Genomic DNA, 16135 nt, shown 5'->3' with positions numbered 1-16135 from the left:
CTTTTATGTGTCCAAGTCATTTTTGACAAAAACATGGGACATCAAAGCTCTTACTAAAAGTCTGAAAAGCAACAAAATGTTACCTAATCCAATAGCCATCTTGTGGCATCCTTAATTCAAAACACTTTTTTCCACTCCTAAAATTTCAAGTCTTCAACTTTTTTTATATTTTTTTGTAAAAAGACAGATTTCAAAAGGTGCAATTTCTCTTCTCTTATGTTTGGCAGTACATAATTTTTAAAGCATACAAAAATAGCTCAATACCTATAGTTTAGCTTTTGCCAAAAGAACATTAGTGGGAAAGCACGAACAGCAGATGACTCTGGATAGATTGCAGTGGGAGGGGAGGACAAGGAGGCACAAAAGCCTAAAGTCAGGATGAATGGGAACTAAACGATGTTGAAGTGCTTATTAAGTGAATATAAGAATGGATTCCACATAGACATAGGAGAATACATGTCATGTGGATATGAAAGAAGAGTACCAGAGTTATGCTGTGTTATACTGAACAATAATATCTCCTCAACTCTAAGCATAACTTCTGCAACTCATTGCCATTTCTATAAAAGAAAACAGGACACTTATTTTTTCTAACAAATGCAGACAGACAAATAATAGAATATGCAAGAGATACTTATTTGCAACCGGGCTTGCAACAATAAGAGTCTTCTCAAACTGGTGCATCTTGTAAAATAACCCAGTTTTAAACCACCACCTTCACTAAAATATAAAAACCACCCAGAATTTCTACCATCATGCTTTTCTAACCACAACAATATTAGAGGCCACATTTTTAAAGGTAACAGGCACAAAAGACAAGCAGAAGTTATGAGCAGTTCTGTAAGAGCAAGTATAAGCAGTTTTGAAAGGCCTTTGAACCATACATTAATTAATAGCTTATTCCCATAAGTAATTATTATTATTTCCTTACTGAGAAACTTCCAAACGTGAAAACCTGGCCATCCATTAAGAGAATAGCTGTATGGTTGCTCCCAGCAGTAACTTGTGTACTAGGACCTGGTAATGCTTGCACCAAAGTGGGACATCCCCTATATCAAAATAAAGTAATTTTGTATCAATACATGCTTATGCAACATTTAACACATACATTAGTACTGTAAGGATTTCAATCACTGTGAAATATGTTCTCTATGATCACATGCTACACAGAATCAGTGTCAAGCAACATCTTACATATTAAAGGAACAGAGGTTCAAAAGACTGTACCAGTTATTTAAGTTTATGCCCTCTTGTCACAGGAAACCAGATGAAGTACCCTCTCTTCAGTTAAACTCAAATTAGTACAGAATAAAAATAGTTTTATATATAATTACTGTACTTACACCAATAAATACATGCCTGTATATACATACATATACAAAAATATTGCAAGGAACTGTAGCAGTAAAAAACTGGTTAAGAACCTAAAAAAACTGTTCGCATTATGAAGCCATCAGAGCCTTATGTGGTTGTTACCCTAATACAATTACCAGAAGCAATATTGATACGGCCCTCCTGAGATCACTGTCTAGAGAATTATAGGAAGGTCTACCCACCTCCATCAGCTTTCTACTGGAGAATAAGTCATTAAAAAACTGCTCTCCATCAAACTCAAGACTCAAGAAAGAACAAACCTCTCCAAACTATTTTCCAGAAAGATCTGAAAAAGTCTAATCGATGTGCCTCCCAAACATGGACAGGTATAAGAAAATAAATTTCCCATTCCAGTAAAAACGAAGAGAAAAAACCTACTAGGACAATCAAGAAGAAGCAAAGAAAGAAAACTTGAAGTGATGACTTAGAATAGAAATAGCAGAAAAGATAAAAAGAAAGAAGTATGACATACTAAAACTAGAATTTTTAGCTCAATCCCAACGAAATGAAAAGGAACCTACGTGAGCTGTACCAGACTTTGAATGCCATAATGAGTGTCTTCCCAGACTTAAAATTTATTGTTAACTTAGAAAGACTGAATTTGAAGAACAAGATATTCTCAAATAACTCAACGTTGTGAAACGCTGACTGCTGAGAAGCAGCAGAACAGCAGCACTATTTTAACTTAATTTTAAACATGCACTTTCAAAAGTAGGTTAGTCTAAAATAAGAACAGGTTGTCTTATGCTGGAATTAAAAAAAAAAAAAAAAAAAAAAAGAGTCAGCCCACAGTTTCCTAGCTATGGTTTAGCAGCTGATGTGCCAAAAGATGGGTTATCTGCATGTTCTGATTTTGGCTGAATTGCAGGTAAAACAGAAGTCAAGAAAGTAGGAGGAAGGAGAGGCATCGAGTGTTCAGTAGGGAAAGGGAAAGGGTAGAGGGGAAGATGTGAACATATGGCAATGTGGAAGAGAGGAATGTAGCATGAAGATATGTTGATGACCTGAAGGAGGGGGAACCCAGGTAGGTACATGGGTTTGGACATCAGTAAGATTATACACAGACACACAGATTGAAGTTTAGCAGCACCAATGATGAAACATTTTAAAAACAAAAGAAACATTACATTTGCCTCCCATTAACTTTAAGAAAGCTCAAAAAGGCACTGAAGCAGAAACTAAAAACACAGTTAGGAACTAATCCAAAAGCACTGCTGGTAAAAGGAAATATTTTTATTAAAGTTTTTTTTCCTCTCCCTCAAAATTATGATAGCTGCAGGGACTGAATTATCAATCCTATGCTTGTTAAAAAAAGAAACTGAACGTTTGATCTCTTTGATGCATAAAAGCTAAGCTATTATCACCAAAACTATTTATCTTTCTGTTTTGCCTACCGAATCTATCATCAATGTTATTTGAATGCTGTGTATGATATTCCCTTGCAGCTGAGCAAAACTGGACAAGCAACTGATGTAGAAATATGTAATATGTTATCCTCTTAAATAGCTCTTTTATTAAGATCAGCCAGCTTTTGTAATGGCCAACTACAGTGTATCAATTAAAGAACTGAACAGGAAAAAGCTTAAGACATTTAATGACATCTCTAAAAAAGAAAGTAAAATTATAGAAAAATAGTTTTCATTTCATAAAAGGAGGAGAAATTTGGAAAAATACAGTAAGTCAGTTAGACTGATGTAAATGGAATTTAAAACCTGTGATACTATTGAGTATTTCCCAATCACGCTGGAACTCAACACAGAAAAGCTCATCATAGACACTTAATAGTCTGAGAGACTCTTCAGACAAAGTTTTGATAACCAGGGTTTCTCCATTTGAATGGGAAAAAGCAAGTAGTATTCTTCTGGGAGGCAGCTGAAGGACACATTGTCAGACTCACAGATTATTTGGCTTCTGGATATGACGCAGGAACTTGACACAGGTCAATCACAAAAGACCAACCTCAACTATACAGAAAGTAACCTGAGATCCCTTGGGAAAATGTGAGATTGCTGAACAAAAAGGAGCAGATATACACACATCAGCTAACTCATGATCCTGCAGAAGGTCCAAATACATTTTGGCTGTCCACACTGAAACCCTCTTGCATGCTGAAGGGTAAAGCTTTTCTGGAAGGTGACGTGGTCTTTGAAAACTCCTCCTGCATTAAGTGTTCCAACAATCGCTGTCCATGGTACTTATCCAGCCAACCGCTGGCTGCCAGGTCCCGTAGGAGTCACTCGGGGCAGCTGACCGTGGTGCTGACCGTTCAGGTTCACCATGGGCTGTTGCTGTGCAGTGGGTAAAAGGAAACCAGTAACAGCTTCTGTCAATGCCAGGCAGAGTCAGTCAGTATGGAGTTAAAAAGAAAATGGAGATTTTTGGGTTTTAGAGGTAGCTGGAAGTTTGGTGAAAAGACGTAAATAAGACCTGCACTGCATCGTTGGAAGTAACATAATCAGACAATGCACCTAGAAACATGGTCCTATCAAACAGAGATGATGGAACACATTTGGTTTCTATCTTTTTTTTCCCAGATATATTAATAGGATATAGTCTCTATGTTTTGTCTTCAAATAGAATACAGCTGGCTGTCCACAGACTGTCTGCTCAGTTTTCTTCCCCATTATTGTTGAATCTTCGGAAGCAAAAATCGTACCAGCATTGTCTTACTTCAGTTGTTCCACTTCTGAACCTTGACCTCCAGGTCACGTGCTTGCTAACGCAGTGCTCAAGTCCGCAGGTTGTATGAGAAACGCAGGGAAATTTTGAACAACAACAGAAAGATCTTGGAGTTTTTAAGTCCCAGCTTTTTGAGAGAAGCATCAGCAGCAAACAGGCCTTTGCTTACCTGAATGCAAGACTAGATACAGCAAAGCATCTCTTGCTTCCACTGAGTTTCTACCCACCAGCATCTAATTTGAGGAGAATATAAGCAGAGACTGACAAATCCTTCATGTAGTGAATAGCTCATCAACATCTGCCACTGTGGATTTTACAACAAAAAGCCTATGCAGACTAGTTTAATGGCTCCAGCATACTGATACAGAAAAGAACGGCCTCCCAGGAACCAGATCACTTGCATTTTTAAAGTGGTCCATCTGTGAATGGCTAACATTGCTGCTGGAGAAAATAATAACATCACCTTGTGCATATTGCTTGTTCCTCCACACCACTTCAGTTCTATTAATGATTTATTGAGAATGACATCATCCCGTCCGTCTGCTGTTTTGTGCGCATAAAAAAAAAATAAAAATAGTCTGCAGTCCTTCTAGAGTATGTAATACACCTCATTCCTGCTGAAGTAAGAGGAAGAATCTTTGATGTTTACCACACTCTAATAAAGGAGTCCAGAATCCCCTTAATTAAAGAGAAAGACATGTCTGGACAGGTGTGCAGAATTTAAAACAGTTAAGCATTTTCAAGACTTTTAAAAATAAAGCCTCACTACTAAATCTTTAGATTGCAAGACAGAAGTCTCTGAAAGGGTAAGTCATCAATCGCTGCCCAGGAACTTCCATCATTGCTTCATCTGACAATGAAGATGGCGCTCCCGGATGAAAATGAGAGTTCCTGCACTCCTGCACTTTCCCTGACACTTCTTGTTTACATGGGCCCCCACATTTAGATATACTAGCTAGGCTGCCTAAATAATTACTTCTTTTTTTTTTTCTCCCCTATCTCTCCCGGAAAAACAGTCGATTATCAGTTCCTGGATTCAGAAGGTGATGGTCTTCCTGAGGTCAATACAGGCAATGTGACACACTGCATGACTGACATACCACTGACCTGGCTGGAGCTGGCCATCTGAGCACCACTGCGTCCCAACTGAGGTGGAACTCTGCATAAGGATTCCCTGTTTCCTTCTCTGAATCCCTTACTGTGAGGACAGAGGAGAGATCTCTACTTAAAGCTGGAAAAAGAAGTACATCAATGAGGAAATTATCATTTGAATGATGGTGCTAAATAGCAATATAGTACTACAGCCAGTTCTCATGCATGGGACATATTCCAAATTTCTTCAAGGCTTTTTTCAGACACTCTCTAGGGTTTGCTGTAGAATGACACAAAGGTCAGTGCCAAGTCGCTTGTACCTCCTCAGCTTCTAGGCCTGGTCAAGCACTATCCTTTGGCACAGGACGTTTCGTGTTCTCTTCTAAGACCTCACTTGGAACTACATTTGGTCTCCATCCAGTTTCTGTCTAAATAAGCAACAGAGGTGGGGTTTACTGCCTGAAATCCTGGCTGATTCAGCAGATAGCTCCAATGCCTTCAGGAAATCCAAGCGATTTCATCAGTTGGAAATAGGAGACAACAAGTTACCAGTACAAATGCCACTGCTATTTGTACCTCTTCAGTCTTTGAGACAGAAAATGGCCTTATTTTAGTAGCGACTTGAAATGCCAGCTAAAGCAGCTGTAGCTTGGAACAAGTACCCAAGAATTTCCAGGAACGAAAAAAAGAGTACTTCTCTGTGATATGGCTCTACCATAGGCAGAAACACAGGCTGCATTCACCAGTCCAATGCAAACTTAGTAGGGATAACACTTCAGAGACTATCATTAGGCACAGCAGTCAGTACAAAGTAACACTTCCAGTAAAGTTTTTTTCTTCCTTCCCTCTCCCCCTTTTGTTTAGTGAATCCAATGAAAGTTTTAAGAAGATGAAGATTTCTTCAGAAATGTGACAAAAGAAGTGATTTGGAAGTCTCCAAAGAGATTGGGAGGATAGATGTTTGGTAATTTTCATCTCGCTGCTACAAGAGAAATGACAGAACTGAAGACAGGTCATGGATGCTCCACTCCGTATGTCTTTTATATAAGGATATCGGCCATTACTGGACATACACAAAGCCTCAATGATTCCTACTCTTCAAAATCCCACATCTTATGTGTATACATAAGGTGTATGTACATGTCCAAAGAACATTATTACATTTCTTTTTATGGCAGGACACTGATTTTTTTTTTTTTTACTTTAATGAGTAGGTAAGATACTAAGGATGAGACACCAAGGGCTAGATTGAACTTCACAATAAAGATACCTAATATTTAATTTTCTATGCTCTCACTGTAGTCAATGAAGATCAAACCCGTAAAGTTCATAGAGCTACTGAGCATACCTAAAGCACATAAGTAGTGGGTGGTTAGTCAAATAGCTCTCCACACTCTTTTGACTTCTCTATTTTCATTGACCACAAAGAAAGCACTCTCATGCCGACATCTAAAATAAGTGTCTACAAAATGCAGCTGAGACCCAAACTTAGTGACTTACGTAGATTAATAATAAACAAAAACGAGATTATATCACAACTGAACTATAGATTAACAGAAACAGGTTAATCTAGGTTTACAACATAATACTATTTGAATTACTACACACGTAACAGAAATAATGATCTCTTAAGGAGATTTCAATGTCATTCTCTCATATATGTAGGGAGAACTGAAGAGACAAGCATTTCAAACTCAATTATCAAAGCTATGTTAATAACTATGCACAGAAGTCTTCACGTATTAAACAAATTACTTATACAGTACAACGGTACTGTTATTGTATCTATATCAGGGTTATGGTGAGTAAGTGCAGAACAAGAGCTTATCAACTTCATTTGGACAACATTTGAGTTTTCACACTTACTAGCTACAGAGAAAAAGAAATATAGCCACTTGTTATGTAGCAGTACAGCAATACACAACCATATCCTTTAATTACCAGCTCACCTGGAATTAACATCACCGTGTCCAAGTTGCCCATGCTGCCCGTATCCAAATGTGTAAACATCACCACTCTCCATCAAAACCACTGAAAAACAAAGAAAGAAGAATATTTTTCTGACACACGCACATGTTAACATGGTACTGCACCAGCGCTGGTTAGCCTTTCTGAGCAGCGCAGTTAACGGTCCCTACTGAAACACTAAGAGATCTATACCAGATCCCACAATCCATCACAGCTAACATCTCTATGCATGGCTAGCACTATGCCATATAGATGTTTTTGAATGACTCAAAAATTTCTTAAAAACTGACGTAACTCAATATATGACACTTATAGCCCTCTTCCACTGTTGGACAGTGTAGTAGGCTACAAAACAATACTGCAACCTTTTCAACCTTTAACACTCCTTTTAATGCATCCTTATTGAAAATTAAACACAAAGCAGTGAAAACACATATAACAATATTAAGTAAAAAAAAACAATGAAAATTCTACGCTATAATTAACACTGATTTGTTTGTTTTTACCTGAATGGTGAAATCCACAGCTGACTTGTACAGCTCGCAGTTCACAGTCAAAGCGGACAGCCCCTGGTGGATAGGTTGTGATTTTGCTGGCATCCTTCTCCCCTCTTTCTCCGCTTCCGTCTATAAACAAAATTTATAATTATATCTCATGCCTTCCAAAAGCGTTGTATAAGAAGAATGAATAGAACAGGAATAGTAAATAACTCCCCACCCAGCCATTTGTAAGGTCAGAGAAAGAACCCACAGAAGAGTAAGAAAGACAGCTCAAAATGTGGCATCAAAGCAGATGTGAAAGATGACAGAAACCCTACTTCTAAACAACCTACTACAAAGTTATGCACTGGATAATATCACATCCTCTAAAAGAGAAGCTTCCAAAGAGCAGACAAAACAGGCAATTCAAACAACTTCAGAAGTTTTGCTTAGTAACTAGCACTTTCATTCTTCAATAGAATAGCATTATGATATAGATAGAAAGCACTGTAGTTAAATTCAACAGGCATAGCCCTGTCTATTTTTTTTTCTAATTATTACTCATTAAAGATTTTACTCCAACTTGGCCACATAGCCCTTGTTTTACATAACTAGCAGTTACTTACGCAGCTTATTTCTAACAATGCCAACATACTCACTACTAGCACATCTGTTTTCTATCCATTTAAGACATGTTTTTAGACATTTTAGACATTTAGACACATAGTTTCTGTGATTTCTTTTAGTAAATACGAAGGGCATTATTGGTTCCTAAAGTCAAACTTCTCTTGCATCAGATAAAAGCACTGAAGTGACAAACAAGTGTATTATTTATAAACTTATTGAAAGCCACTATCTTCTCCAGAAATCAGAATGTTTACAGCATCTAACAATTACACTATAATTAAACTATATGGTCACAGTGTCACAAAGGAAAGCAGTTTCACAATATTAGCAGGAAACCAACATGAGAGAAAAAAGACAACATGCCCATCTCACCACTGAAACGCCTACACCTGTGCAGAAAGAGGGCAATGAAAGCTCTAAGGAAAGTGCATTTTCATAATGCAAAATTTCGTATATTACTTCAGTCACAACGTCTCTTAGCACAGAGAAATGGCAGAAAATATATTACGCAAAAAATAACTGCACAAAGGAGATTCCATATTCTTTCCATGATAATTCTGATGGATTACTTCTTTATTAACAAAATTGATAGAGGGAAATTATTTCTGCTCAAAGAATTCAAGGTCTTGTTAATTTAGATCTGTATTTATAATTTCTACACATTTTCCTGAATGATCATCAGTGAAGTCTGAACTCTTGAGTTACACTTACAGACTTACAAATCTTTTAGACTTAAAATACAATTCTGTTTTTATACATATTGATCAAACTTTATTTCCTTTTTATTGCATTGAACTGTTCATACAGTAAAGTCATTTCAGCACTTCTATTACAAAACAGTTTTAGCAAATCTTACTGTCTGGAAATAAAGCTTTTTTCTAGTGACGACTGAGTACAGAAACCATATGAATATCCATGTAGTTTACGTCAGTAAAGGAACAGTGCATATAAATATTAAGTAATGCTTTTGAAGAATTAAGCTTAATAGCACAGGTAAAGAATCCCTTTGAAAATGTGGATGCCCTTCATCAAAAAAAATTACACTTGCACTACATGTTGGATACATGTGAAATGGAGACATGGTGATGGAATTATCCGGCTATGAGAATTGCCATGGGATTTTTGAGGTTTTTCCAACAGCATCAGTTGTGTACTACCAGACTGCATTCACATTAGAAGAATTGTTTCTGAAGGTCTGTCTGCAGCTTTTTTTTTTGTATTAACAACAAAAGCAAATACAAAGAGAGATTCACTATTTAACCACAACAAAACCCTCTGAAAACACAGAATTTTGCCATAATATGCTTCTAGTATTTTATTTAACAATTCAGCTATTTCTCAAATACACTATCTTTGAACTTTTTATGCCTCCTTTTGCACTAAACTCTACATGCAAAAGCAATCAAGAGATGGTTCTAAGGGCTAATATTGCCACCAGAATTATCTACTCAGCAAGCAGCCTATTTACTGCTTCCCTCTTTCACACAAGCTTTTTGGACAGAAGCAGGAAAAAGCTAGTTGTTCTGGAAGCCTATGTGTGGCCCCTGTCTCCCCTCCCTCCCTCAATCCTTGATGACTGTAATGAAAAATGTAAGCTCTCCCACTGTGCAAATGCACATGAACAGTCATCTGCCAGGAATGCACATGTCCTGTAAGTACGTCTCATGGCTGCACGCACTTTCTACAATGAAACAAACAACACACAGAAACCACGTCACCTATGCACAGTCACATTAATAAAATCTAGCAGAAGTTGTATTCTGGGCATGTACCAGTGGCACATCAAGTGATCTGCAGACACCCAAACATGTGAGGTACATGTGCATTTCCTGCCTCATCATAAAAAAAAACATACTGTTCTTAAGTGCTTCAACAATTACTAGTAACTAGTTGCTGTTTTCTCAAACGATAAACGTGTGATACTGTCTTTAAAGAAAAGATGATTCTAGATGTAATCCCACTTCTTCCAAACTTGCAAATGAAAGCATAACACTGTATTACCCTTAAGGAAACACTAAATACTATTGTGCAAGATGTACAGACAAGTACATTCACATGAAACAAATTTTGCAATTCCTTTTCCTTTAAAATAAATTTATTTCAAAGGAAAAAGAGCTGGCATTTTCAAATTCCAGAGCTAACTTCTCAAAGCCTTTAAGAATGCAAGAATGGAAGCAATGACTTCCACACATACCTCCTTTGCTTAAGTGTGAAATCTGCAAACTAGATGGAAATTTGAAAATGGAACTCCTCTTGGCCTTCTTTGAGTGGTTAGTAACTGTCTCATGAGTTTTGAATCAGCTGGGTTTTCAGAACTTGATAAGCACTCTTAAAATAATTTACATACACTAAGTACAAAACCCTTGTAACTAAAAAAAGTAAGATTCGGCTATTCTTCTATAGGAGAAAAAAAAAGGTCTTTCAACTAAAATTATCACTAAACTAAACAGAATATCATTACTTACCTTTAGAGCATACTTTTGGGCTATACTGTTTATCTGTATACTCCATTATATAGCCAATGTGTATCACATTTTTCTAGCAGCACTGACCAGGAGAACCAAGTTGTACAAGCTCTTAAGCTTAAAGATAAGGCTGCAAATAAACTGGGTCATCCCCTTTCCTTTCAGTGAGTCAAAAATTTTTTAGATACGCGAGCGAAAATTGGATGCAGAAAGCTTATTTGCACGTCTTAAGGAAACTATAGAGATACACACCTGCTTTTCTTCAAACAATTGTGCATATATTGATTTCATTAGAAAAAACATCAAAAAAACCAGTTCCTAAAAAGGAAGAAGAGAAAGACAGACTACAGAAGCAGAGACTCTTCTGGTTAAATGAACGGAACCTTGTAAACAGAGCAAGTTAGCACTTCAAGTGTTACCCAACTGTACTACCTCTGAACTGGAAATTTGACTCTTATCTCTCTCTCTCTGAGAGAGAGGAAAGCACCAAGGAAAAGCTCCCAAGTGCTTCCTGCTGTTAACACTGAGGGGTGGGCTCCATGAACACCTTCACAATGATGGGTTTTCATCTTGGTTATCTTATACATTTGGGGATGGAAAACAAGATAAACGGAAATACAGCCAACCAACCCCCTCCCACCACTCCATTTTCATTAGAAAATTCTTAAACCCTGAAGAAAATTTTTCACTCTGTGAAACACGCTCAGAAGTTCTCTTGGCTGATATTGCTACCACCAAAAAAAAAAAAGTGTGCTGCTTTTCAGGAACAAAGAAAAAGCTCATTCAGTCCCAACAGCAAGCGAAGTCATAACCTATAAATGAGAGTTCTGCTGGCAAAATAAACCCCATCATTGTTACAGAATGGAATTTCAGGCCCTTGGTTCAGACCTGAGGAAAAACGTTCTGTTAGTGTTCCTCAGCTGCAATAAGGGTGTTATTTCATTTATCACTGACCATCTTTGCAGGACGTAAAAAGCACTTCTGAAGATATTTAATATGTTTCTTCTCCCCACAGAAGAAAAACTTTAATGCAGTATGACCATACACAAAAAATTCTTAGAAGAATTTATACCGTATCATTCGCCAACAAATCCTTGTTCTGTTTAGCACTGAGTACCCAAATACAGCATATCAGTCAAGTTACTGGTTAGTATCTGTGGTGTTCAGCCCTCACAGGATGTTGTGAATGCCTTAGTATAATTTACAGGCTTTATAAACAACATCACTTGAAAAATCAGCCTAGGACTGCAGCTTCTTGGCTGCCCACCACAGGCTTCAGCTGAAGTATCTGTAACCAGTATTATAGCTACAGTGCAGGGGGAAAGAAACCTACTTCTGGCTGTGAAAATCACCCATCCTATGAGGGCAGGAAAAAAAAGTAAGTCTGTTGGATGCTTAAGAGGTTGCCACCAAGCTTACTTGAGCTTGTAGGTGAAATCTGATATGCAGCATCACAAATGCATAATGCTTATGATAATATGACAATAAACTCTCATTCTAATTACAAAATAGGTAATAACTGTGTCCTGAATTTTTGTACCTGTTCAGCTCAGCAAAAAAAGTAAATGCAAACAGGAATTTACTGGCCAAACCATTTAATCCATTATCTGACCTGGATGCAAGTAAAAGTGAAATACTGAACAATGGCAAAGCACATCCATTATCTCCATGTACTTATTTTTCTACACTGTATGAATACAAACCAAAATTAGTGTATTTGAGTGTGAATTCTTAGGTATTTTCTGTGACCTGGAAAAATTGCCAACTGGAAACACGTGTTTTGGAGGGTAGAGATCCACCTCTAGTCTCTTTCCAACAGAGGACAGAAACCAGGAAAGCTATTTTCAATGCTGTCTTCTTAACTTAGGGATTCAGCTTTAATTCACAAGATACATTTACGAGTCACCTCATTCTCATTCTTATTATGGGGAAGAGAGGGGCTGGTATGAAAGACAAGAAAGTCTGAATAAAGAGACAGAACATAATAGCAAAACTGGTGTGTATAAAGAAAGTCAACTTTGTTATTAATTGTTATTAACAAATTAATATTTATTGTCTCATGATAAAACATGACAACAGCTGATTATGTATGCCTGTGAGGTTTGACATACTCTCACATTCTTCAAGCCTCAAATTCCAAAGAAGTCCCTGTCTAAAGTGTCTCCTTATTGATGTCAGTGTGTAAAAACATAGTGGGAAAAAAAGTGGCTCTGACACAGTTCTGGTGCAACTTTTATCTTTTTAAGCTAAGAGCATTAAGTCTTAAGCAACACATCTTCAGTTGGGTTTCGAACTTCTTTAGGAAAATTAACACACGAAAACAAGGCTATCAGACTATGGAAACGTCAATATGAAACACAAAGACTCCAGTATCATTCCCTTCTATTAAGTCTTAGATGTAGGTTTTCATTGCCAGCCGTCTTTCTACAATGAGTGCCTCAAACTACTTTACCAAGTAAATTGCAAGTAAATTTTCTTGAACATCTGATAATTTTGTATTAGCATTTGCAAAATGGCTGATATATAGCTTGCTCCATCCATGCAGGTTCAGCTTCATCTAACCTTTGTCCTTTTGAGGGTATTTGGTTTCATACAGGTTTTTCATTGGCACTCATCCCAAACACAGGAAAAAGGTGGCATTTGCTTGCAGAATCTTAACTGACTCAAAGAACTTACTTTGCTTTTAATTGCTACTCAGTTAATCTCTACAGTTGAGAAACTCCTAAAGATTTTCATTAATATTTTTTACTCAGATCCTCAGTGAGGAAGATCTTCAAGGTCTAGTTGGTGTGAAGAGTTACAGGACTACTTTAGAAGAAACCTCTGAAGTAAAAATGCCAGCTTGGTAAACATCATGTTCAAAAGTAAAACAAAAGAATGTGTTGATTTCCGTGTTATAGTGTCCTTTTACTTAAGTCAAAAGCCCTGCCTCAGAATGTAAAAGCAATAATCAGTCTATGTACAGTAAAAGAGGCATGCCTTTTAAGATGAGGTGTACTTCTTATCTTTTTCATGATTCTCACCTTCATCATTGCTTTGATAACAAACCACTTCACCAGTTTTCCTTTTTCCCTTGGAAGCTCTTCCAGAAGTTAAGGGGCATTTATAGTTTCCAGTAGAATTTATGGTCATCTTTTGAGAAGCAATTTTCTGAGGCAGAGAAGGGTCTCAAAGTTTACTTACTCAAAGATGTTACAATCTTCCTTATCTGTTTAGCATGAGACACAACTACAAGAAACTGAGTATTTCTTCACATATAGCCCTTCCTCAAGGAAAACTTTCAGTTCTACAGAGAATATCCGACAAAATCTTTCACCACAATACAGACCTTTGCATTATTCTTACAACTCCAGGAAGCAATGCAAGCCTCAAACTCACACTAATGAATATACCTCTTTGTAAGCTGAAGTGAGCTCCAACTACTTAATACATGCCAAAAAGGTACAGAAATAGGTAGGACGAGCATACTCCTTTATGCACTTGCCTAGGAGGTCAAGGGTTTTCAAGCAGTACAACTAGCAGTACTATCCAGCTCAAGACTACCGGCCATCAGCAAACTGTCACTCAAATGACAGTATTTAGGTCCTGTATATTTTGTCTTTCAGCATCTAGTCTCTCCCAGGAAGATTATGATAGGTTATTCTATTTAATCCATAAAGACTTAAAGCTCAGATGATATGCTTTCCAAATAGATTGAGTATATGTAATGCAAATTTAGGCACCAATACAGGTTAGGTGTGAACCTGCTGGAGTCAAGTTCTGAAGAGAAAGATCCGGGGGTCCTGGTAGACAGCAAAATGACAATGAGCAAGCAGTGTGCTCTTGTGGCCAGGAAGGCCAATGGAATCCTGGGCTGCATAGGGAAGAGTGTGGCTAGTAGGTCGAGGGAAGTCATTCTCCCCCTCTACTCTGCACTGGTGAGGCCACAACTGGAATACTGCATCCAGTTCTGGGCTCCCCAATTCAAGAGGGATAGGGAACTACTGGAAAGAGTCCAGCAAAGGGCAACAAGGATGATTCAAGGATTGGAGCATCTCCCTCATGAAGAAAGGCTGAGAGAGCTGGGAGAAGAGGCTCTTCTCCAGACTCTTTAGCCTGGAGAAGAGAAGGCTGAGGGCAGACCTTATCGATGCTTATAAGTATCTGAAGGGTGGGTTGAAGGAGGAGGGAGCCAGACTCTTTTCAGTGGTTGCCAGTGAGAGGACGAGGGGCAACGGGCACAAGCTGGAACATAGGAGGTTCCACTCAAATATGAGAAGAAACTTCTTTACGGTGAGGGTGACAGAGCACTGGAACAGGCTGCCCAGGGAGGTTGTGGAGTCCCCTTCTCTGGAGATTTTCAAGACCCGCCTGGATGCCGTCCTGAGTAACATGCTCTGACATGCCCTGGGCAATCCTGCTTCGGCAGGGGAGTTGGACTAGATGATCTTTATGGTCCCTTCCAACTCTAAAAATTCAGTGAAATTCAGTGAAATACAAAGGATCAGATTCTGCTTTCACTTCCCTAAAAAGCAGGCCTCTCACCTACACACATTGAGATTATACCCCAAAAGGCTTCAAACTGTCGCACAATTTGTTTCCATGCGTGCCAAATACTAACTTCCATTGACTCAACTGATATGCCATTCTAACAATTCTGTTCATATTGTGCCTTTCTTTAAAAAATAGTTGCAGGCCCTCACCATTTTAGGAGCTTTCTACTTAGTTTGATCAGTTCTGCAATCTACCTTTTACATACTTATCCTTTATTTATAAATACACATGTACATACACATCTAGATACAGATATACACAAACTGCAATCAGATTTGATAAAGCTGAACTTTAATATATTTAGTTTAAATTTCTGGTAATACACCATCTCTTCCTAAAAAAAATAATAAAAAAATTCACTTATATCTGAACAAATTACATATTTAGAAATTCAAGGTATAACAAATTGGCCTTCCGAACATACAAAAAGGTCAGAAATATCAAAGATGCCTCCCTACTTACATTCTGCAAAAGAACATTTAACTCAAGAATATGGCAGCATAAAACTTGTACTTTGATTTGTATTCTCCCCATTCAAAGCTATTAAAAAAAAATGTTGTTTACATTATTTTAAAAAATTTCATGTCTAAAAAAAAGCTTGTTAAAATATAACATACCTATGAAGAATTTTATGCTAGGACAACAAGTCTGAAATTGATATGCAAAAACAATCACTCCAGATATACAACACAAAGGTTCAAAAAACCAACACAAATGCAACACAACAGTCTGAGTCACTGGAAGGTGCTCGTTTCCTACAGTAAAATTAAAGAACCTTAGGAATGAGACAGCATTAGAAATGAGAAGAGACACACAGAGAGACAACGCATACTTCATTAAAGTAAAAAAAAAAAAAAAAAAAGAAAGAAGAAATGAAACAAAGATGATGCAGACTACCAAACATTTAGACTTTAAAAA

General features: G+C 37.5%; 1 protein-coding gene across 1 annotated transcript in view; it reads right to left on the bottom strand.

The window, feature by feature from the left end:
• Positions 1-16135, bottom strand: part of MYCBP2 (MYC binding protein 2) — a 197842-nt gene that overhangs the window by 112529 nt on the left and 69178 nt on the right. The window contains exons 19-21 of the mRNA XM_074168975.1: positions 7620-7739; positions 7095-7176; positions 932-1049 (exon numbers count right to left, since the gene is read on the bottom strand). Of these exons, the coding sequence (XP_074025076.1) occupies positions 932-1049; positions 7095-7176; positions 7620-7739 (320 nt within the window). The remainder of the gene's footprint in view (positions 1-931; positions 1050-7094; positions 7177-7619; positions 7740-16135) is intronic.

The sequence above is a fragment of the Numenius arquata genome, chromosome 1, assembly GCF_964106895.1.
Source record: "Numenius arquata chromosome 1, bNumArq3.hap1.1, whole genome shotgun sequence".
Lineage (NCBI taxonomy): Eukaryota > Metazoa > Chordata > Aves > Charadriiformes > Scolopacidae > Numenius > Numenius arquata.
This window is presented reverse-complemented; position numbering and strand designations above follow the sequence as displayed.